This window comes from Nyctereutes procyonoides, unplaced genomic scaffold (genome assembly GCF_905146905.1).
Source record: "Nyctereutes procyonoides isolate TBG_1078 unplaced genomic scaffold, NYPRO_anot_genome, whole genome shotgun sequence".
NCBI classification, from domain to species: domain Eukaryota; kingdom Metazoa; phylum Chordata; class Mammalia; order Carnivora; family Canidae; genus Nyctereutes; species Nyctereutes procyonoides.
Window position 1 is genome coordinate 78,421,731 of NW_026575146.1, and position 23,324 is coordinate 78,445,054.

The 23,324-nt window shown below is 52.9% G+C and overlaps 1 protein-coding gene across 1 annotated transcript in view; it reads left to right on the forward strand.

The window, feature by feature from the left end:
* Positions 1 to 23,025, forward strand: part of GRIK5 (glutamate ionotropic receptor kainate type subunit 5) — a 52,977-nt gene extending 29,952 nt beyond the window's left edge. The window contains exons 13-20 of the mRNA XM_055311744.1: positions 5,116 to 5,229; positions 5,431 to 5,540; positions 5,973 to 6,146; positions 14,737 to 14,902; positions 16,116 to 16,341; positions 18,190 to 18,318; positions 18,414 to 18,535; positions 22,033 to 23,025. Of these exons, the coding sequence (XP_055167719.1) occupies positions 5,116 to 5,229; positions 5,431 to 5,540; positions 5,973 to 6,146; positions 14,737 to 14,902; positions 16,116 to 16,341; positions 18,190 to 18,318; positions 18,414 to 18,535; positions 22,033 to 22,461 (1,470 nt within the window). The 3' untranslated portion in view covers positions 22,462 to 23,025. The remainder of the gene's footprint in view (positions 1 to 5,115; positions 5,230 to 5,430; positions 5,541 to 5,972; positions 6,147 to 14,736; positions 14,903 to 16,115; positions 16,342 to 18,189; positions 18,319 to 18,413; positions 18,536 to 22,032) is intronic.
* The last annotated feature ends 299 nt before the right edge of the window (positions 23,026 to 23,324 follow it).

The following is a 23,324-nucleotide window of genomic DNA, read 5'->3' on the forward strand; positions in this document are numbered from 1 at the left end:
TAAATCTAAATCTGCCACCTGACTCCACCACTACCTAGCCCCACCCCCAGGTATTTCCATGGACTTCATTCTGTCCCTGGGAACCCTGTTTCCACTGTTGCCTCTGTGGTCTGTTCTCACAGTGGCCAGATCATGTCATCCCCCTGCACACACCCTCCGATGTGACATCCTCTGTTGTCCTTGGAGTAGAATCCAGTCCCCTTCCCATGTGTGCAAGGCACTGCAGGGCTCCGATCCTTGCTCTACCCTCCCAGGGGGTTCCAGCCACCCGGGACACTACAAGTCCCTTCCCATCACAGGGGCTGTATGTGCTTGTCTCACAGCCTGAGACTTTCTCCCTGGTTCTTCTTGGGCCTTGCTCCACACTTTGCTTCAGTCAAGACTTCCCTGCAGTGGGGCGGGGTGGGGGGGTGGTTGGGGTGGTGGTGTCCAAACTAGTGTCTTCCAGCAGTCTCCATCATGTTGCCCTGCTTTGTTTTTCTTCATAGCACCTGTCGCTATCCACCATTATATGTTTATATTCACTGCTGGGTTCCCAGAGGTAGAACCATGTTTGGTCAGTGTTGGGTGTTCTGTAAATATTGGTCAAGTAGGTAAATGAGTGGATGGCCAGAGAGAATAGGCAGAGTGGCTGCAACGGGGAGACACAGGGCAACATGGTGGGTGTCTTAGTCTGTTTGTCCTTCTGTAACAGAATACCACAGACTGGGTGGCTTACGAGCAACAGAAATTTATTTCTCACAGTTCTGGAGGCTGGGAAAGTCCAAAATCAAGGTGCCAGCAGATCTGGTGTCTATGAGGGGCCTCTTCCTGGCTCACAGATGGCCATCTTGCTATGCCTATATGGTGGAGGGATGGAATGGGATGAGGGCACCAGTTCTATTCATGAGGCTCCAGCCTCATGACCTCCTCACCTCCCAAAGGCCCACCTCCTAACACTGTCGTGTTACAGGTTAAGATTTCAACATATGAATTTGTAGAGGGGGGACGCACTCAATATGTAGCAGTGGGGTGGGGGCTGAGTGGGGCAGGGCCTCAGTGGGCCGAGTGAGGAGAGTTGGGATGACAGTTTAAGGAGAGTGGGAGTTGTTGCCAGGTTTAAGCAGGGCTGCTGTGACCGGGCTGTAATTTGGGGGGTCCCTTAGGCAGCTGGCTAATCTTTCCAGTCCTGAGACATGGTAGTTCGGGCTGGAGCAGAACAGTGAAGGTGGAAGAAGTGATGGATTCTAGAGGTGTCTGGGGAGCAGAATCAGGAGAGCTTGAAGATGGAAGTAGTGAGGGGTGGGGGGATGTCAAGGATGCCCGTCTGCTTCCACATGGGACAATGCTGGGCAGAGGGTGGAGGCTTCTGCCTAGGTTGACATGGATAGAGGGTGAGGACTGAGTTTGCTGTGTGTTGACGAGAAGTTCAAATTCACTCTAGTCATTTGCAAAGTGCCCATCTCCCGAGCTCCCCAGGACCAGAGAGGAGTCACACACCTGGGCCCTGACCTCAGATGCCCCCAGCCATGGAAGGTGGGGACAGTGGACAGGTGAAGCCCCTAGAGGGGTACTGGTTCTGAATCACAGGATCAGCGAGGGCCTCCATTTTTTCACATGTAAAATGGTGAGAAGGATGGTCCTTCTGACAGGGTTGCTTTGGGGACTATGTAAGCTACTCTTGGGAGGGAAAGCCCTAAAATGGTGGCCAAGAGTCACATGCTGCATAAGTGTGAGCCTCTGCAGCCATGTAAGGTTCCATAAAGCACAGGGAAGGAGAGCTTTCTCTGTCTGGGACATTCTGGGAGGCCCCTGGAGAAGGGGTGACATTCCTGGTTCTTCAGAGGATACATGATGTGTCCAGCTGGGCCTGCTTTTGCAGGTTTAGTTGCAGAGGCAGAGACGCGAACGGATGTTTTCCAAACTGAGCTAAATGCTGTGATAGATCAAAGGGTGTTGAGCATGTGGGGGATCCATAGAAGGTGCTGCAGAGGAGGGAAGCTAGGGACCCTGTAGAAGTGGGTGAGATCCAGTTCTGCAGGGCAGAGTGGGATGCCTCGGGCAAAAGGAATGGTGTGTTCAGTGATGCAGAGGCCAGAAAGCAGCTGGTGTGAGAGAGGGGGCGAGAGGCCCGGGAATATTTTAGGGAACTGTAACAGCCCTGGGTGCCATTCAGAGAGGCCAGGCTTGGTCAAAATCCAGCAATATTTCTTGGGAACCCCTCTGTAGATCCTGGGGTACACCTCTAACCAGATAGGCAGGGAACTTATAATTTAGTAGGAAAGTTGGTCCATTAATAAGCAAACAGGCAGGGTCATCTCCAGGACTGCTAAAAAGCAGAATATAAAGCAGGTCAATGGGTAATACAAGAGAGAAGACCCTGGCATAGGGGTAAATGGCATCTAGAGGCCTCTGTGGGGAGGCCTAAAGGAGTGAAGTGTGAGTAAACTTCGAGTGGTGAGAAAGAGCTACAGAGGAGCACATGCAAAGGCCCTGAGGTGGGGAATGAGCCTTCTGTGTTGAAGAGCAAAAGGCAGTCATTGTGGCTGCAGCCAAATGGGTGAGGGGAGAGGGCATGAGGTGAGGCCAGCAGGCAGGTGGGTCTCAGATCATCTAGGGCCTCTTGGCCAGGAAAAGGATTTGTTTTAGGTGCAGTGCAGAGCCACTCAGGGCTCTTTAACAGGGGACTTTCCCTCTGGACTGTGGGGTTCTGAGTGGTGGCCAGGGGGCTGGTGAGGTAGCTGATAAGGTTATCAGAAGAGAGGGATGCCTGGGTAGCTCAGTGATTGAGCATCTGCCCCCAGCTCAGAGCATGATCCTGGGTCTGGGGATCAAGTCCGACATCCGGCTTCCTTCGGGGAGCCTGCTTCTCTCTCTCCCTATGTCTCTGCCTCTCTCTCTGTCTTTCATGAATAAATAAATAAAATATTTTTTTTAAAAAGGATTGTCAGGAGAGAGACTCTGATGGTCAGGGCCTGGTCAGAGGGGATGGACGGAAGCGGACAGATCAGAGTTATGTTTTGGCAGCAGAGCCGCTGCCCTTCCTACTGGAAGAGATGTGGAGAATTCGGGAAAGGGAAAGAAGCAGGTTTGGCCTAGGTATTGGGTCGAGGCAAGGTGTCCAGAGTGGGTGAGGAGGCTAGTGAGCTGAGCATGGATGGAGCAGAAAGGAGGGAGCAAGACTAGAGATCAGCAGCGCCTTCCTGAGCCCTGTCTGCAGTGCCACTGACTCCTGCTTTCCTAAGTGGAGACTCGGGCCCCCATGGAGGGCCTTCCCAGGGCACACATCCCGTGGGTGCATAAAAGTAATAGGATTCCTGTAATAGTGACATTGCTCCTGGCATTTCACCTATTAGTCATGAGAGTGGCAAGATGCTCCTTACTGTCACCATCAAGAATTCCCAAGGGTATGCCCCAAATTTAGCCAGGCTCTGGGCCCCTGCCGCACCCTCCCAACTCTGGATCCTGCTGTGGGGCTGGTGCTCTCTCCCTCGCCCCACGCTTGTCTTCTGACCTGCGCCCCAGTTCTGTCCACACCTGTATTACCTCGTGTGCTCTCAGTCTCAGCTGCTTCTGTGTGAGTGTGTGTCTCCTCCTGGGCCAGTGATCCAGGACCTCTTCTCTTATTTCAGCCCCATGGGTAGTCTCTGCTTGAATTTAGAGTCAATTCTGGGATCCAGTTGAGGCCTGAGGGATAGTCAGTAGGCCTGGCAGGGGTATCCTGGGAGCCAGGTGGCAACCCCAGGACCAAGAGAGCTGTGTGAGACATCTCGTCCAACCCCCACCCCCATTTTGCAGATGAGCAAACTGAGGCCCAGAGCCGCGGAAGCCCCTGCCCGAGGTCACCCAGCGAACTCGGGGCAGAGCCGGGGCTCCCCGTTCCCGCACTTGGCCCTTTCCAGCGCCCTGCCCTGCCCTGCCTGCTCCGTCATGTATGTACGCATGTGAGAGCCGTGTGTGCCTCTAGGGAATGCCCCTCCACCCTGTGTCTCCACTCCTCCCTACACTGTGTGTAGGGCAGGAGTCTGTCTGCCTGCACCCATGCTGGTGGTCCGCCTCTGGGTCAGCCTGTGTCTTAGCACGTGTGTGTGGATGTGGTGTGGTGTGCACATGTCAGTGGTGGCATACACATGACCGTGGGCAGTGCTCACGTGTGCAGTGTGTACGTGTGCCTGTGTGGCGGGAAGGGTGTGCAAAGTGCTGGGTGTTTCCCAGGCTTATGTCTGGCCCACAGCTAAAGGCCGGCTAAGTCCACTTGGGCTAGAGCAAAATGATCCTTTTGGATTAGGGATTCTGGGTATGCCAGCCAGACCCTAGCCCAAACCCTTCTCTCTGTCGCACCGCACCCACTCCCCACCCTCACTACCTCAGACCTGGACCCTGGGTACCCCTCCCCCACTAAAGACATGTAGCTTCCCCCAAGGTCATTATGTCAGTTATGCTGGGCGCAGGTCCTATGTCGGGGCAGGGGTGCCTTTATGTACACCCGTAAGTCACCAGTGCCTGCCGGTGGCAGGAGAGGTCCCATTTCTGCCTTAAGGTCCCTTGGCTCCTGCCTTTACTGACTAGTGCCTTGGCCTCTCTGAGACTCAGTTTCTCCATCTATAAAACAGGGCTAATAGTGGCCCTTTGGGAGCTGTTGGAAGGAAGATTCAAGGCAATCTACAGAAAGTGTTAACTAGGGTGGAGCCTGGTGCAAAGTCAGTGCAGAGTAAATGTTCCATGTTGTTAACTGTAAAGACAAGAGAGGAAACCAAGGCCTGAGTGGGTCAGCATCCTGGCATCTCAGCATCAGTGGCAGGCGCTCTCTAGGACCGAGCAGTGAAGGAGGTGGGAGATATGCAGGTCCCCGGGGAGTTTATAAAGCAGGGCCTTAACAGTGAACTTCACAGGATGAGGAGGGGCAGCCGGGCAGGGAAGAGGTCACAGGAGCATCTTCCCGCAGACATGTGATGACAGGGGTCCGATTCTGGCCCCAAGGTGCTGCTCTGGAGACAGTGTGGGCTCCTGGCCCCTTCTGTCCCCCTCCTTTCTCTTTGCTGGTCTCTCGGTAGCTCTTTCTGTGCATTTCTCCCTAACTGCCTGTCTGTCTCCCTGGCCCACCCCTCTGCCCCTGCCCTGCTTCCCCTCCAGTAGAAGGCGGACCTGGCTGTGGCTGCATTCACCATCACAGCCGAGCGGGAGAAGGTCATCGACTTCTCCAAACCCTTCATGACCCTGGGGATCAGCATCCTCTACCGAGTGCACATGGTACGGCTCCCCTGGAGATGTGGAGGCTGTGGGGCAGAAGCTAGCGGTGGGGCTGACAACTGTGTCCCCCCAGGGAAGCAGACGCTGTGGGCTGGACCTTCCTTGATGGGCTACTTGTGCTCATGGGCACCCGGCAGGGCAGGGGCTGGGAATGTGACTCAGTTTGGGGTGGCTCTGGGCCTCACTCCCTCTTGCCCCCAGGGCCGCAAGCCTGGCTACTTCTCCTTCCTGGACCCCTTCTCGCCTGCTGTGTGGCTCTTCATGCTTCTCGCCTACCTGGCCGTCAGCTGCGTCCTGTTCCTGGCTGCCCGGTGAGTCCACTGCCTGTTGCCTGGGAAGAGGAGGCGAGGAAAAGGCACAGGCCAGGGCGTCTGTGGCCAACACGCACTGTCTATCCAGGCTTTGGATTTCCGTGCCCTCCTCTCTCCCTCTCTCCCTGTCTACAGGCCCTGTCTTACCCTTTAGCTCTATTTCTCTGGGGTTCTCTCTCTGGGCATCTCCCCTTCCCATTCTCTCTCTCTCTCTCTCTCTCTCTCTCTCTCTCCCTCTTTCTCTGTGTCTCTCTGTGTTTCTTTCCACCTCTTCTCTGTGTATGCATCTCATTCTGTTCATCTCTCTCTTTTCCCTCTTTTTTCTAACTGCCCCTCATCTCTTCTCATCACGGTGTCTCTGCCTCTTTCCTCTATTTCTCTCCTCTTCCTCCCTTGGCTCCTACCACCCCTCACTCCCATGTCTCTCCACAGGCTGAGTCCCTACGAGTGGTACAACCCACACCCGTGCCTGCGGGCGCGCCCCCACATCCTGGAGAACCAGTACACGCTGGGCAACAGCCTCTGGTTCCCTGTGGGGGGCTTCATGCAGCAGGGCTCAGAGATCATGCCCCGGGCGCTGTCCACACGCTGTGTCAGTGGAGTCTGGTGAGCAGCCTTCTGTCTGTCCCACCCGGGTGGGGAGAGCCCCATCTGTGTCCTGGGTGGATTCTGGTCCCCCTCCGCCAGCTGTGTGACAGGGAATGGGGTGGGGAGAGCTGAACCCCAGCCCTGCCTGCTGCAAGCTGTGTGACATTGGGTACGCCACATCCCCCACCCCATGCCTCAGTCTCCTCATCTGAAAAACACAGATAAAAATGCCCATGTCTCAGATTGTAAGGATTCAGTTGGGCTGTTATACAAAAGTGCTTCTGCTGACATGAGGATGATGATTGGAACAGCATCAGCGTGGCTGTTGCTGGCCTGCACACACCCTGTGGTCACAGAGACCTGGGCAGGGATACCTGCTCACTGTCCAGGGATACCTGCTCCCTCAAATTCCCTTGGGGACCCTAGTAACCTGGACAGAGCTTACTTTATCCCCATGACAAGCTCCAAGAAGCCACATGTTGGACAGTGGACACTGTCAATTCATGTCCGTTTGGCCCACCGTTTTTTAAAAATTTGAATTAGTAACATTTAAAAATTGGGCAAATTCACTCACAAATCCAGGTTTCTCACTCTTCTTGAAAATTCAGGGGCTCTGATAGCACTAGACGAGCCAACCTTCTCCTGGGTTTATGCATTAGAGCACTGAGACCACACACTCCTCCAGAGGCAGGGCCGGGTTAGGCTGACTTTCTCCCCAGGGCCCCCAGCTCCAGCGCTGCTTGAGCCCAGCCCTGCTCCCTAAGGCCTTCTTAAAGACTGTCTTCCTCATCTTCTCCCTATCACTTAGGATTCATCATGCATTAACAGCCATTCAGCAGATGCTTCTCAAGTCCCTCCCTATGCCAGGCACTCAGGTGAAGCATCCAGCCTCAAGAGGCAGAGGAGCCAAGAATAAATAGCTAAACAAATAAACACAGAACGTCATCTTTTATCCCAAGAATAAATAAATCCCAAAGATGTCATCTGATCCAAAACCTGTTCAAGACTAATGTTTAATGGGTGGCAGGTTTTCCTCTCCCAAGTGAGTGGGACTAACCCCCTCATATAGTGAGTTGTTGGCAACTCGCTTGGTCTGCTGGCTTTGCATCTTTTGAGTCTTGATGACAGTTTTTTAACATTTCGGGTCTGGCATCATTTCAAGTGTCACGTGCTCTGTATTAGTTTCCCATTGCTGCTGCAACAAGTGTACAGGTATAGTGGCTTAAGACCACATAAATGTATTTTCTTACAGGTCCGGAGGTCAGAAATCTGAAATCTCACTGGGCTCAGGTCCAGGTGTTGGTAGGGCTGGCTCCTTCTGGAGGCTCCAGGAGAGAATCTGTTTGCCTGACCTTCCTAGCACCTAGAAGCCACCTGCATTCCTCAGCTTATGGCTGCTTTCTCTGTCTTAAAAGCCAGCAACATAGCATCCTCCTATCTCTCTCTCTGGCTCTGATCTCCTCTTTCCACTTATAAGGACCCTGGCTGGCCTGCCTCCCCAAATAAATAATCCAGGATAATCTCTGCATCTCAAATCCCCTAACTTAATCATATCTGCAAAGGCCCTTTTTACCCCATAAGGGGACATACTCATGAGTTCCAGGGCTTAGGATGTAGACATCTCTGGTGGCAGAGGTCCTTCGGCCTACCACATACCCCAGTTACCACTTACTGATGGTGTTAATATAATGAAGTATTAGATTCAGGCAAACTGTGCTTCTGAAGCAAACAGAGCAGGGGGAGAGAGAACAGTAGGGAATATGAGAGCTCAGGGAAGCCTCCTTGAAGAGGTGACATCTAGGTGAGTCCTAAAGGCTAAAATAGAGGCCTCCCTGCCCTGACAGTGGTAGGGAAGGGTGAACAGACGCACCTTCTGCTTGGCCCCACAAATGGCCTCCAGATCGCTGACCAGAGCCTGCTTGCGCTGCTGCAGCGCTTGCTCCAGGTCCTCGAAGGCTGCGCTGATCTGGGCCAGGGCCTCTGCTTTGCGCTCCTGCAGCTGCTGGCTGATGCCCCCCACTAAGGCGATAGCTGCAGACAGCTGTGGCAGTCTAGGGAGGGGAAACATCTCATACCGCGGTTGCTTGAGGATGCTTTCACCAAACCATTCCTTTTCAGGGGGTCTCCACTTGCCCTTGAGGAGATCCCCTACCTGAGACCTCCCCGTCCTCCCTAAGAATTTTATTTCTAAGCCTCCCCAGGGTCCTTCCCCTGCCCCACCAGCCCAGGCCCTGGCAGCCCCGGTTCCCACCAGGCTCCTACCAGCCGCGCACGCCTCGAGCTGGCTGGCGCTGCAGGGCCGCCTTGTACTGCTCCACCACGTCGCGCAGCAGCACGCTGCCGTGCTCGCGGTGCTCCCCCACGCGGCACTCGCCGCACATGGCCGTCTCACTGGCCTCACAGTAAAACTCCATCGTCTGGCAGCATAAGCACTCCAGTCAGGCAATGGCTAGACACCAGACTTCTTTGTCTCCTCCCCGCCCGCTCTGCCCTCCTTGCCCCTCACCTTCCAAGTGCATCCCCTTACCTGGACCACTAAAAAAAAAAAAAAAGGAGGGAGGAGCATTCCAGACAGGCTAGAGGAGGCATGCAGCCTGCTGTGACAAATCTGGCTGGGTCCTCAGGTCAGGTGGTGGACTGGTGACCTCCTCTCTGTGGGCCATCCCTTCTGTTCCTCAGTCAGGGACCTGTTCCCCAGCTGGGCATTCTCTGCCTGTACCTATCACCATCAACCTGGAAGCCCCCAGTCACACACCCCTGGACCCCCCACCTGAGACTTTGGCCCCAGCCCACTCTCGTCTTCACCCTCTGTCCTCTCACACATTCACTCGATCACTCGGCCAGCGGATGTCTCAACAGAGGTTTCTTAGTCTCCAAATGTGACCCCAGCATGATGACTCAGCAGTCCGATGCCAGTAGCCTAGGGACTTGGCTGCCAGCGGGGCCCAAACTGGTCTCCTGGACCCATCATCTTTGGTGTTTGTTGGGGCTTCAGCCTCCTACGGCCCTACCAAGGGCTCACCATCATTTAGGGCAGCCCTGCCTCCAATCCATGGTTTTGAGGTTATGCCCGACCACAGCCCCATTCTCCCTTGCCCTCCCTTGCCTGCAGACCCAGTGCCCTTGTTTTACCACGAACATTTTGTAACATCTGCTTTCCCATCCTGATGAAATTCAAGGGTAATATATCTACTTACACACCTGCCTACACATGATTTAAAACAAATCGGTAATACGCCCTGATTGCAATACAAAGGGGAGGAAGGGAAGTGATCTATGATAGAATAATATAATAGCAATGCATAAATGCTTGGGTGGGGCCCTGCCAGAAGACAGAATGCAAGGCTCAGACCAACTTATTACGGGCACATTGGGAATTACGAGAATTGAGACCATTTAATAGAATTGTGTCGACCCCTGAGACTTGACACCTTAAAATAGTTGGTAAATGAGTATGTTTGTACAAATACAAATCACCACAAGCATGATGATTTACTACCTCAACTCCTCCAACAGTCTTGGTTTAGTGATTCAGAAACCGTGAGGAGGGCTGCTGTCAGAGACCTGAGTTCCAAACAATGAAGGGTTTTTGGCAAAGTTTCAAACACAACATCCAGTTGTTCCTCAATCTGAACAATAGATGCGCTTCTGGAAACTTCAGTTTCTGTGATCACCATGCAAAAACATTTTTGGTTTTTATCTACCATGGAGTTAGGCTCAGATCATCATGTACTGTATTTTTCTTGTTTAGACTGGGCTGTGTTGCTGCATACCTGTCCCTACCCACCCACACTGGGAGCCACCAGGGTGCCCCACACCTAACCAAGTGCCCCAGGGGGCTCTCCGCACCAGGGAAAACCCTGCTCTGTACACTCTGAGGCCTTCTCATCCAGCCCCAGCTCCCTTTGTGTTTTGGAACTGACATCAAGTTCTCCCCTCCAGACCCTCTCCGTGTGTGCCAACAGCACCCCAAACACAGCACACATCTTTACTCCCACATCAGACTCCCCATCTGCGCTCCCCTGTTCCGTGTCAGTGAGTGGCCTCCCTCACCCTACCTCCCCTGCAGTCCCCACCACCAGTCAGTCACGCTGTATCCTTGGGGTCGAGGTGGTGCCTGGTGTGTCCTAGGCACTGAATCATTCTGTCTTGAGCAAATGACACTGGCCCTTGGGGTTGATTTGAAGAGACTTGGTTTCCAGAGAGTTGTGTCAGACCCCAGGTCTTTGTGTGTCGGGTTTTGACTTTCTTTTGCAGTAGGCTGTATTATTCATCCCTCTGGCTTCCACTCTACCCCCACCCCCATGCCTAACACAGAACTGTGAATGTGTGCTCAGGGAAGGTTAGCTGCTGTTTTCCTTATTCCCTGCTGGGGGAGGACGTAGTCCAGAAGGCCCCCCCAACTTCTCCCTTGTCTTCCTGCCCCACAGATCTGTACCCTCTGCAGGGAGCCACTTTCACCTGCCAGGCAGGAGGACAGAGAGGGTCAGGGTAAGACCAGTGGCTGCTCTTGGGCTCTGTGGCGAGGTCGATGGGTACCTTCTTCTCCCAAGCCACCAAGACAGTGAGGGCATAGGCTTGCACCGCATTTGTTCTGTGCCAGACGTGGCTCACACTTAAAACAGCCCCATGAGGGGCAGCCTGCGGTTGTACTTACTTCCCAGATGAGTCCAAGGTCACACAGCCAGGCAGTGATAGCTCCAAGATTTGGGGATTTTCCAGAGATCTTTCTATTATTGATTTCTTGTTTAGTTCCATTGTGGTCAGAACATTCTCTGAAGGATTTTCATCCTTTGAAATTTATTGAGACTTGTTTTATGGCTCAGCAGATGGTCTATCCTGGTAAGTGTCCTACATGCACTTGCACAGAACTTGCTGTTGGTGGGTGCAGTGTGTCATAAATGGCAATTAGGGCCAGTAGGTTGATAGTGTTATTCAAGGCTTCTGTATCCATACTGATTTTCTGTCTGCTTGTTCTATCAATTATTGAGAGGAGGGTTGAAAGCTCTACCTGTAATTGTGGAAAAATCATATCTATTTCTCTTTTCAGTTCTAATGGTTTTTGCTTCATGAATTTTGAAGCTCTGTAATTAGAGGCATAAATGTTTAGGATTGTTATGTTGTCTTGATGAATTGATCCCTTTGTCATTACCTAATGCCTCTCTATTCCTGGTAACGTGCCTGTTCTGCAGTTACCTTATTTGATATTAATATAGCCACTCCAGCTTTCTTTATTTTTTTTTTAAGATTGATTTATTTGAGAGAGTGTATGTGTTAGCCGGGTAAGGGGCAGAAAGAGAATCTCAAGCAGACCCTGCACAGAGGACTGAGTCCCCGAAGCGCCCCTAGCCACCCCAGCTTTCTTATGCTTAATATTAGTATAGCATATCTTTTTCTATTCCTTTGCTTCTGACCTACCTGGATCATTATATCTAAAGCAAGTTTCTTATAGGCATCACATACTTAGGCCTTGGAGCATGGGCTGGCAAATTTTTTCCATACTGGGCCAGATGGTAAATACATTAGGCTTTGCTGGCCATCCAGTCACTGTCACAACTACTCAGCTCTGCTTGTATTGTGAAAGCAGCCATAGATGATGCATACATGAATGAGTGTGGCTATGTTCCAATAAAACTTTATTTATGGACACTGACACTAAAATTTGCATTTTATATGTCATTTGTCATGAAGTATTGCTCTTCTTTGAATTTCTTTTTAAATGTTTAAAAATGTGAAAACCATTCTTAGCCTGTGGGCTGTGCAAAAAGAGATAGCAAGACAGATTTGGCCCATGGGCCATCGTTTGCCAACCCCTGGTTGAGACCATTTACCTTTAACACAATTACTGTTATGGTTGGGTTTAAATCTCTCAGCTTACTATTTGCTTTTAATCTGTCCCATCTCTTTTGGTTCCCTTTTCTCTCCTCTACCTTCTTTTGGATTTATTGAGATTTTTATGATTCTGCTTCATTAAGCATACTTCTTTTTAAATTTTTCTTAATAGTTGTTGCTCTGGGTTTACAATATGCATCTTTAGTTGATTACAAAATACTTACAGCAATATACTTCTGTCCCTCCCTCCCATCCATCGAGCTACTCTTATCATATGTATTACTTCTATCTTATGAACCCCACGACACATTAGGTTTATATGTGTGTGTGTGTTTGCTTAAACAATAAATGTCCTTTATTTTTTTTAAAGATTTTATTTATTTATTCATGACAGATACAGAGAGAGAGAGGCAGAGACATAAGTATAGGGAGAAGCAGGCTCCCTGTGGGAAGCCTGTTACAGGACTCCATCCCAGGACCCTGGGATCACAACCTGAGCCATAGGTGCCCCAACAATAAATGTCCTTTAGAGACATTTTTTTGGAGTGCCTGACTGGCTTAGTCAGTGGAGCATGCAACTCTTGATTTGTTGAGTTTAAGCCCCACATTGGGTATAGAGATTACTTAAAAATAAAATCTTTAGGGTTGCCCGGATGGCTCTGTTGGTTAAGTGTCTGCCTTCAGCTCAGATCATGATCCCAGGGTGCTGGGATTAAGTCCTGCATTAGGCTCCCTGCTCAGTGGTGAGTCTGCTTCTCCCTCTGCCCCTTACTCTGCTCATTCTCTCTTGCTTCCTCTCTCTCCCTCTCTCTCAAAATAAAAAAAGAGAAATCTTAAAATAAATAAAATCTTTTTTTAAAAAAGTAAAACTATCTTTAAAATGAGGAATGTGTCTTTTATATATACCCACACATCTACTATTTCTGTGCTTTGTGTACATCTAAATTTCCATTTAGTATTATTTTCCTTTTACCTGAAGAACTTCCTATAACATTTCTTTCATTTAAAAAAAAGATTTTATTTTTAAGTAATCTCTACACCCAACATGGGGCTCGAACCCACAATCCAAGATCAAGAGTTGCACGCCCCTCCAACTGAGCCAGCCAGGCACCACTCCCCATAACATTTCTTGAAGTGTAAGTCTGTTAGCAATTAATTCTTTCAGCTTTTGTTTGTATGAAAATTTTTTAGTGTGTTTTCTTCTTGGAAGGATCTTTTTGATGGATATAGAATAGTAGGTTGACAGGTTGTTTTTCTTTTTCAGCAGCCTATTGCATTATCTCCTGTTACACTTTCTGACAAGAAGTCTGTTGTCACTCTTTTTTTTTTTAAGGATTTCACTTATTTATTCATGAGAGACACACAGAGAGAGGCAGAGACACAGGCAAGGGGAGAAGCAGGCTCCGTGTGGGGAACCTGATACGGGATTCAATCCCAGGACCTCGGAATCATGTCCCGAGCCAAAGGCAGATGGTCAACCACTGAGCCACCCAGGCACCCCTGATGTCACTCTTATTTTGATTTGTTATGTATGTTTTCCCTCTTTTGGCTGCCTTTCCCCCCCAAGATTGATTGATTAGAGAGAGAGAGAGAGAGAGAGAGAGCATGCACAAGCAGTGGGCACACACATGAGGGAAGGGCAGAGGTGGAAGAGAATCTTTTTTTTTTTTTTTTTGGAAGAGAATCTTAAGCAGACTCTGCACAGAGCACAGAACCTAATGCGGGGCTCAATCTCACAACCCTGAGATCAGACCTGAGCTGAAACCAAGAGTTAGACAGTTAACTGTGCCACCCAGTACCCTGTTTCTTGCACCTTTGTATATCTGGCAATTTTTTATTGGATGGCAGACACTGAATTTTACATCATTTACATTGTTGAATGTCTTACTTTAAAGAGTCTTAGACTTTCTCTAACAGGCAGTTAAAATTCTTGTGGGTAATTTTGATCCTTTTCAGACTTGTTTTTCAGCTCACTGGGGCCAGGTCTGGCATAATCTTTATTCTAGGGCTGACTTAACTCTATTTGTAATGGGTTGTCTTTGGGGGTCTCTACTGAATATCTCATGTATTCAGAGTAGTGAGATCTCACTACTGGAAGGAGCTCAAAAGATTCCCAGCGCTGTGTGAACCCTAAAAAATTGTTGTCTTTGAAAGCAGTTCATCTCTGGCCTCTTGGAGTTTGACCCTATGCATGCACGGATCAATATTCAGCCAAAGATTTGAGGGGGCTCTGTGCAGATTTCTGGAACCCTCTTTTTCTGTGCCACTCCCTCTTCTTGGTTTCTCTGTCCCACGAATTCTAGCCACGTTGGCCTCTCTGATCTTCACCTCTGCAACTCAGTGTGATTGCCAGCCTGGGCTTCCCTTCCTGGCATTGCAGTCTATAAATTAAATTCAGCTAGGCAGCCTGGGCAATGATAAGTCTCACTTCATTGCTTTTTTTTTTTCTCAGGGATTACAGTCCTGTGATGCCTATTGTCCTGTGTCTTTAAATAGTTTTCTCTATTCTGTTCAGTTTTCTAGTTGTTCACAGTGGGACAGTATGTTCAGGATATATTATTCTCTTATATCTGGAAGTGGAAGTCTCTGGAAGCAGTATTAAACCCAGAGAGTCTGGCTCCAAAATCTGTGCTTCCAGCCTTCCCACAAGTCAGCAGTCACTGAGCCTTCCAGATGCTGAGGTCGTTGAGATGGGCGCCACCAGCAGGGTGTATGGCCACAGTGGGAGGGTTGCGGGCATGGCTCCAGACTGTGGCTCAGTCTTTCTACCCCTCAGGTGGGCCTTCACCTTGATCATCATCTCCTCCTACACGGCCAACCTGGCTGCCTTCCTCACAGTGCAGCGCATGGAGGTGCCCGTGGAGTCAGCCGATGACCTGGCAGACCAGACCAATATTGAGTATGGCACCATCCATGCTGGCTCCACCATGACCTTCTTTCAGGTGGGGACTTTGAAGTTGCCTGGGCTTGGTATCCCTACCATGTGTAGCTGCCCAGGGTGGGGGCTAGACAGGGCCTCCTGGGTCATGACAGTTAGGGAGGCTGGGGAGCAGAAGACACTCTTTTGTGTCACAGGGAGTGTTACTGTCTGGCTGGAGGAACTAGACTCTCACCCAGGGAATAGAAAGGAGACAGATGTGGGATCTAATGTCATATCAGTGCTAGATGGGCCAAATGGGGTTAGGGAAGCTGCTAGAAGTGTTAGGCTTAGGAAAATGAAAATAGCAGAGAGGAGGGCAAGTCCCTTTAGGGTGAAAGGAGCTTGTCCCTGTGTATAATGGGGTGGTGGGAAGGAATCACAAGGAAAGCAAGCCTGGCAAGGAGGTTTGCGTGACCGTAGAGGTCCTGAATGCTAGGATAGGGCTGAGATTGGAACCTGTAAGTGGGGAGATAGGAATGGTAACCAAACAGGAGTGATCCATTTAGAGCTGGAGGTTCCCTTCAGGGCAGATGGGGAGTAGACTAATGATCTAAGGGAGGCTGGAGCTGGGAGGGGCCACTGGTCGAAGCGCGGAGAGGAGGGGTGAACTCCCAGATGTCCTAGGTGGGTCATAGGACCAGTTCACAGATGGGAGCCCAGAGAAGTAGGTTTGGGAGATTGCTGAGCCCTGGGGACTGGCCTGTGGGGTACATAGGAAGAACAGTGTCTGGACCTCAGAGCAAAGGAGGGCACATGTCACAAGTAGTGGCGGGGTGGGGCATTCCCCAGAAGGTTCCTGCAGGGTCTGAAGGAAGTAAACTGTCCTATTTGGCATGGACACAGGTCTCCCCAACCCAGGTGGGTCCTGGTAAATTTGGGGTTGAGCTTCTGCACATAAGGCCTGGGAATGATGGGAAGACAGGGCTGGGTGTCAGGCCAAGCCAGGCCCAGGGGTGGAAGAGAGAAGACAGGCTGGAGAACAGACGGTGGTCCCTTCTTCCAAAGCCTCCAGTCCTCAGGGATCTCACTGGGCTGGTGGGCGTGTGGATGACTTGGACCTGGCCTCGAGTGGTCTGTCTTGTTCTTCTCTTCTGACTTTGGCTCTTTAGTCTTCCTCTGGTCTCCTTGCTTACTCTCTGGTTGAGAGAAACTTCCTGGAGGGCAGGGGACAGGGCTCAGGGGAAAGATGCTTGCCGCATGCCTGACTTCCCCTTTTGCCACCCCCCTATCCCCAGAATTCGCGGTACCAGACATACCAGCGTATGTGGAACTACATGCAGTCAAAGCAGCCCAGCGTGTTTGTCAAGAGCACAGAAGAAGGCATCGCCCGTGTTCTCAACTCCCGCTACGCTTTCCTGCTTGAGTCCACCATGAACGAGTACCACCGGCGTCTCAACTGCAACCTCACCCAGATCGGGGGCCTCCTCGACACCAAGGGCTACGGCATCGGCATGCCACTGGGTACGGAGTGGTGGGCCTGGGGAATGCCGAGGGGGTCCTGGGCATCTGAAACCAGGCCATGTGAGCTGGGGACTGGGCCAGGCCCCCCCTGTCATGTGCGGCCTCCTGGCTGCAAGGCCTTGGGCATGTGTCACCAACATGAACCAACACACTAGGCCTGCAAAAACGGGCCTGGCAGCAGTCAGTTCCAACTCTGCATGGCCATTGGGGGAACCCAGTGAGACTGCATACAACCCAGTACTTATGAGCCATGACACTTGCCACCTTCCCCTTTGGCCCAAGGACCCTCTTGAGGGTGAAGACCTGGCTTTATGTACTTCATGTTCTCTGCATGGAACCCACAGCTGGGCTCAACACAGGTGCTCAGAATAGGGATGATGGATGGGAGGGAGGGAGAAAGAGAGGTATGAGGGATAGGTGGGTGGATCTGCCAGGGGGACTTAGACTTGCTTTTCCAGGACCCAGAGCTGAAAACCCACCAACTTTATCACTACATTTTGACATCTTGGTTTTGAAATCCATCTCACTACTTCTCACTGCTGTGTTAGTTTTCTATTGCTGTGTGACAAATTACCCTAAATATTAGCAGCTTTGTGCTTTGTCTCAGTGCTGTGCCGGGGAAGCAGTGTAGCCTGGTGCTTTGGGGGCCAGGCTCTGGAGTCACACTGACCTGGATTCAAATTCCAGCTCCTTCTGTGACTCCGTGCCTGACCTTAGGCAAGAATGTCACCTGCCTCATCCAGAAAATGGGGAGGAGGGGGGCAGTAACACTTAGTAATACCAGGATCATAAAGGACTTGAATTAACGTCTGTAAACCAAGGGTCTGGCGCATAGTAGGTGCCTGATAAATAAGAAACACTCTACTCGCCCATGTCCCTAGTTACTAGCCCCTGGTAGATGCTTAAGAAGTGTCCTAGCGAATGAAGAAATGAGTCCAGGATAGGACACATGTAGGGTATTCGGGACCTAAGGATGGTTTAAGGCAAGGATCCGAGGGTAGGGAGGAGAGGTTGCCTGGGGTTGAGGCCATGCAGAGGAGAGATGTGGCCGGAGATTCATTCACTTGGCAGATTGTCTGATGCCCTATTGTGTGCCAGGCACTGCACTGCATGCTAGAATGCCTCAGCAGGGAGCTGCCAAGCCTTCAGCCTCCTGCCCTTGACTAGGGGCACTGACAGCAAGCAGACCATAAACACGTGGCTTTATATCGTGATACCGGGGGGTCACAGCTGCTCTGAAGTAAATTAAGGGGAAGAGATTGACAGGGAGTGGGGTGCTTGGTACCATTTTAAGTGAGGCTGATCAGAGGAGACCCTTTGAGGTACCATGTGACTAGGGCCCCAAGTGATGTGGGGAAAGGAACCTTCCAGGCAGAAGTCCTATGGTAGGATTGTGTCTGGAGGAACAGCCAGGAGGCTGGTGTGGCTGGAGCTGAGAGCCCCAGGTGGCCGGGGTCAGTGAACGCAGGCCCTTTAGTCTGAGGGAAGGCCTTGGTTCTCTCTGCATTGGGAAGCCATTGGAGAATTGTGAGCATGAGAGAGGCGAGATCTATGGCTGTGTTTCTGAAGTTGTCCCTCTGGTTGCCATAAAGAAGAGCCTGGGTGGGGGGTGAGGAGAGCTGCAGGGAGGGGGCCGTGACAAATGTGACATTAGGTATAGTGGGGGCTTGGCTCAGGCTGGTCACAGGAGAGTGGCAAGCAGTAGTCAGACCTGAAGGTGGACAGAGAAGCCCCAGGGGATGTGGTGGAGGCAGAAGGAAGTGTCGTGGTGAGGGAGCAGTTGTGGTTTGGGTGGGCAGGGCTCCAGGGCCCCAGCGGCCAGTCCACTCCCTTGTGTGTCTGGTCCAGGCTCCCCATTCCGGGATGAGATCACCTTGGCCATCCTGCAGCTTCAGGAGAACAACCGGCTGGAGATCCTGAAGCGCAAGTGGTGGGAGGGGGGCCGGTGCCCCAAGGAGGAGGACCATCGAGCTAAAGGTCAGCTACCCCACACAATGTGCCATTCCCAAAGCCCCCCGAGGTCCCTGTGCCCACACAGCCCCAACCCCCTGGCTTTCCCCCTCGACCCCCAGGTTTGGGCATGGAGAACATTGGTGGCATTTTTGTTGTGCTCATCTGTGGCCTCATCATTGCTGTCTTCGTGGCGGTCATGGAATTCATATGGTCCACGCGGAGGTCAGCAGAATCCGAAGAGGTGAGGAGGTTGGCGAGGGGTGTGGGGGAGAAGTGGGGTGCCAGGGCAGAGGGGCATGGAGGTTGTGACCTGCGCAGCATTCCTAGAGGAATAGCAGAGGCAGTGAGGGGCAGGGAGGGGACCTGAGAGACCTGGGGTAGAGGGGGTCCGAGAAGAGGCAGGTGCAAACAGAAGGGAGAGGAGAGCGGGTGTGAGGAAAGCCAGAGGAGGGAAGCAGGCATGGACAGAGATGAGGATGAAGGGGAAAGGAGGGGAGAAGGATGTGGGGAGGCAGGGGGTGAAGCAAGAGGAATGAGAGGTGGTGAGCAGGCAACGAGTGGGGCTGGTCTCTGCTCCATGGGGCCTCGCTGCTGCCCAGTGGCACTCCTCCATCTCCGGACCCACACATGCTCCTGCACTCCTGCACGTCCCACCGCCCTCTCTCCTCTAGCTCCGGGCCCATCCCCCTCCTCACCTTGGCCCATGACCTTGCTTCCACGTCTCTGAGGAAAGCATAGGAGTCAGAGGAGAGCATGCAGACCTCTCCACATCTAGGCACCTGCGTGCTTTCTCCACCCACCCAGTCAGTTACTCCAAGGGAACATGCATACTCCCAGCTAAGGCGCCCTTCCCTGTGCCCCCATCTCCTCTCTTCCCTCCCCAAGGACATCCTTCCATGGTTTTCGATCCTTCCATGGTTTTCCCCCCATCCCCCAATCATCAGTTTCCTCCCCTCTATTGGATCAAGGCCGTCAGCATACAAACCTGCTGTCATCTTCTCCATCTTCCAGAAATTTCCCTGACCCCGCTTCCCCTCCCAGACACCACTCCACTTCTCCCCTAACCTTACACACTTGAAAGTGTTTCTCCCTGCTGCTTCAGGTCCTCACCTACATTCAATCTTTTTTTTTTTCCTACATTCAATCTTGAGCACACTCCCATCCAGCTGTTGTCCTCACCTCTGCACTGAAGCCACTCGTCACCCGTGACCCACATCCAGAATCCACTGCCGGAATGTCAGGCCTCATCACATGTAAGATAGTGATAGGCTTCAGCACAGCTGATTGCTTTCTTTAAAACACTCTGTTCCATGCTCCTGCCTCACTTTGCTCCTTCTTCTGTGGCCAGTCCTTTGTTAAGAGGCTCTAGGGCTCCTTCTTGGACTCCTCTGGCTTTCTCCACCCCTTTGGTGATCCCATCCAGCCAAACGGTTTGTAAGACCACTGCTATGCTGACAACCTGTATTAGTTATTTATTACTATATAACACCCTAAGATTTAGCAGCTTAAAACAGCACACTTATGTCAGCTTACAGTTCCCGTGGGTCATAAATCTGGGAGCACCTTAGCTGGGTGGCCCTGGCAGCCAGGGTCTCTAGTGAGGTCCCGGTCATGCTGTTGGCTGAAAGACTGCCTGGAGTCAGAGGGTCCACTTCCAAGGTGGCATGCTGTCTCCAAATGTACTTGTAGGATTTTGATTTCTAGAGGTGACTAAGTGATGACATGGAGAGGCCAATGCCACTAAGAGAAGATATTTTATTACTTACATTTCCCAGGAGGGGTCATGCCACACCACACAGGGCCACAGGAGAAGCATCAGGATTGTCAGGAGCTGGAGTTGGGGAAAAGCCTAGGCCTCAGACTTCACTGGGGTTTCTGCATGAAAGGCAAGGCAGGCAGGGAGAGCAGCTTAGAACTGGCTCGTGTGGGTAATGTCAGTGGGCTCTAGTTGTGTGTATCTGGGCCTGGGTGATTTAGAGCAGCTAGGGTGTGGGAGTTAGATCAAGTGGTGGGGTGGAGAGGTATTGGGATTGGTTGGTTTGCATGAAAGGTGGGCTCCCAGCCCTCTGCTAACCCTAAGAATTGTCTAGCTCTGGGAGGACTAGTCTCTACCTGGCCAGCAAGGTTTTTAAGATGTCAGACCATCCTAGGATAGAATAAAGAACATGATGAATACACACTCCAATGGCAGTTGACAGGAGGCCTCGGGACCTCTCCAGAGGGCTGCTTGGGTGTCCTCACACCGTGGCAGCTGACTTCTCCTGGAGCGAGTGATCCAAGGGTGAACCCAGAAGAAGCCAAAATGTCAGCTGACTAGTTAGCTGACTAGCCGTATTCTGTTGGTCACACAGCAGCCCAGATACAAAGACAGAGGGGACTACACTGGAGGGGGGACACTGGAAGGCAGGACCCTGGAGGTTGCCTGCCATAACCCCTCAGTGTGCATCCCTCACAGGGGCTTCTCCCTGGACCTAGGGTTTGTAAACTCAGCCCCGGACTCGACATCTGCCCATGGATGTCTGACAGGTAGCCCACGGAACATCACGTGGCCAGTGCAGAGCTCCTGCCCACGCAGCAGACAGCACAGTCATTCGTTTGCTCAGGCCAAGATGGGATTACCCTTCACTCTCCCCTCTCTCTCAGTCCTCCCCCGGATCTCTCAGCCAGTCCTGTTGGCTCCACCTTCGAAAAATATCCAGGATCCAGCCCCTGCTCAGCTCCTCGGCCACTGCCACTCAGCTTGCCCTTGGCCTCCCTAGTCTCTTCTTAACACGGCACCAGAGATCCTGTGAAAGTACCGTAGTCCTCTCCTTAAAACTCTCCAGTGCCTCCCACCTGACTGGGAACAAAACCCTTACAGCAACCTAGGGGCTGCATTCCTCCTCTTCTCTCCGTCCCCCTGCATCTCCTGTCCCCCTGCATCTCCCGTTCCAGCCACCCTGCCCTGCTTATAGGTCCCCCCTCCCCCCACACCTTTGACCTGCTACTGCATCCGCCTGCTTTCCTCCCAGGCTCCGGTCTTTTTTTTTTTTTAATGATTTTATTTATTCATTAGAGACATAGGGAGAGAGAACCAGGCTCCCTGCGGGGAGCCCAATGCAGGACTTGATCCCACGGCCCCGGGATCACGACCTGAGCCAAAGGCAGGTGTTCAATCACTGAGACATCCAGGTGCCCCTCAGCATCCAGTCTTACTGAAGATCCTCCTTGCAATGAGTGTTCCCTGACCTCCTTTCTGCAGATGCAGCATCACTCCCTGCACCTCTCTTCCCGGTTTTATTTTTCTCCAAACTGCTCATCACCAGCTAACAGGCTACCTACATTTACAGTTTTGTTTTTTGTTTTTGTCCCTGCATGCTGGAACCCAACCTGCATGAGGGCAGGGACTTGTGTCTGTTTGGTTCTCTGCATACAGCAGGCGCTCAGGAAATGTATTGCAGGAATGGTAGCATGAATGAGAGGTAAAAGATGGAAAAGAAGCAGGAGGTGGTCAGAGACTTAAGAGTGGTAAGAAAGGGAGAGAGAGGAGCCTAGACAGAAGGTGAGGGCAAACTTGGGGAGAAACCCTGGGAACGGAAGGGGAGAGAGAAGCGGAGAGACCGAGGAATGGAGAGGTGAGCCGGGGGCGGGGAACGGGATGAGAGGGGAAAGAAGAGGAGGAGGGGAGACGCAGAAGCCAGGCGAGGGGCGGCGGCGCCCGGCCGGTGACCACCGCGCTCCGCCCCGCGCCGCCCACAGGTGTCGGTGTGCCAGGAGATGCTGCAGGAGCTGCGGCACGCGGTGTCTTGCCGCAAGACGTCGCGGTCCCGCCGGCGCCGGCGCCCGGGCGGCCCGAGCCGGGCCCTGCTGTCGCTGCGCGCGGTCCGCGAGATGCGCCTCAGCAACGGCAAGCTCTACTCGGCCGGCGCGGGCGGGGAGGCGGGCGGCGCGCACGGAGGGCCCCAGCGCCTCCTGGACGACCCGGGGCCGCCCGGCGGGGCACGGCCCGCCGCCCCCACGCCCTGCACCCACGTGCGCGTCTGCCAGGAGTGTCGGCGCATCCAGGCGCTGCGGGCGTCCGGGCCCGGCGCGCCCCCGCGTGGCCTTGGCGCCCCCGCCGAAGCCACCAGCCCGCCCCGGCCGCGGCCCGGCCCCGCCGGCCCCCGCGAGCTGGCGGAGCACGAGTGACCACGGGCGGAGCCGGGCTGGCGGCCGGACTGATCGCAGGGACGGGGCCCGCCCCAGGCCCGGGCCGCCCCCCCCACCGCTTCCCCAGTGGGGCAAGGGACGGGACTTGCGCCCCGGTGCGCGGGACGCCGCGATTTTGCCTTGGGCTCACGGTGAAGTCCGAGGCCCGGCTCCGGAGCCTGCCTGCGCCCCCTAGTGGACTCGCCAGAGGGTGCCGCGGACCCTGCCCTCCGCCCCCGACTGCGGACAGGAGCGCAGGAACCGAGGACTTCAGGGGCCGGGGACTGCGGGGCCCCTCCAGAAGCGGAAAGCAGTCCGCGAGGAGAGCCCCATCCTGGAACTGCTCAGGCTCCCCAAGACTTGACACAGCCCTCCCCACTTCTGGAGGAGGGGAGGGCCTCTGGGCGGATGGGTGTCCCCTGGCGCCCCTAAACTCTTCTCTTTCTCTCTTTTTTTTGGGGAGAAACCTCGGAATTTCTATGAGACCCCCCCAGGGAGGAGGTCAGTTGGGCCCCCATCCCTCCCGCTGCCACACCCCAGTCCCTGTTGGAATAAAAAAAAGAACAAAACCCCAAAACTGGGAATACCTGGGTCTCATTTCCTGGGGAAGTGAGGGCACTAAGGCTTGGGCTCCCCACGGAGTCTGCTGAGAACCACACACTGGATGGTCACTCTTGGACTCTCTCCACCCTTGGGCCCTGCCCTCAGGCAGCAGGTCAGCCCAGGTCCTGGCAGCTGGCCCCTCTCCACTGACCTTCTCTCAGGACATAAGGAGGCTGCAACTGAGACCCTGAGACAGATGGAGAAAAATGCAGGAATCTGGAGAGGCGGAGACACCAGGGAACAGAAAGATAGAAACCAGA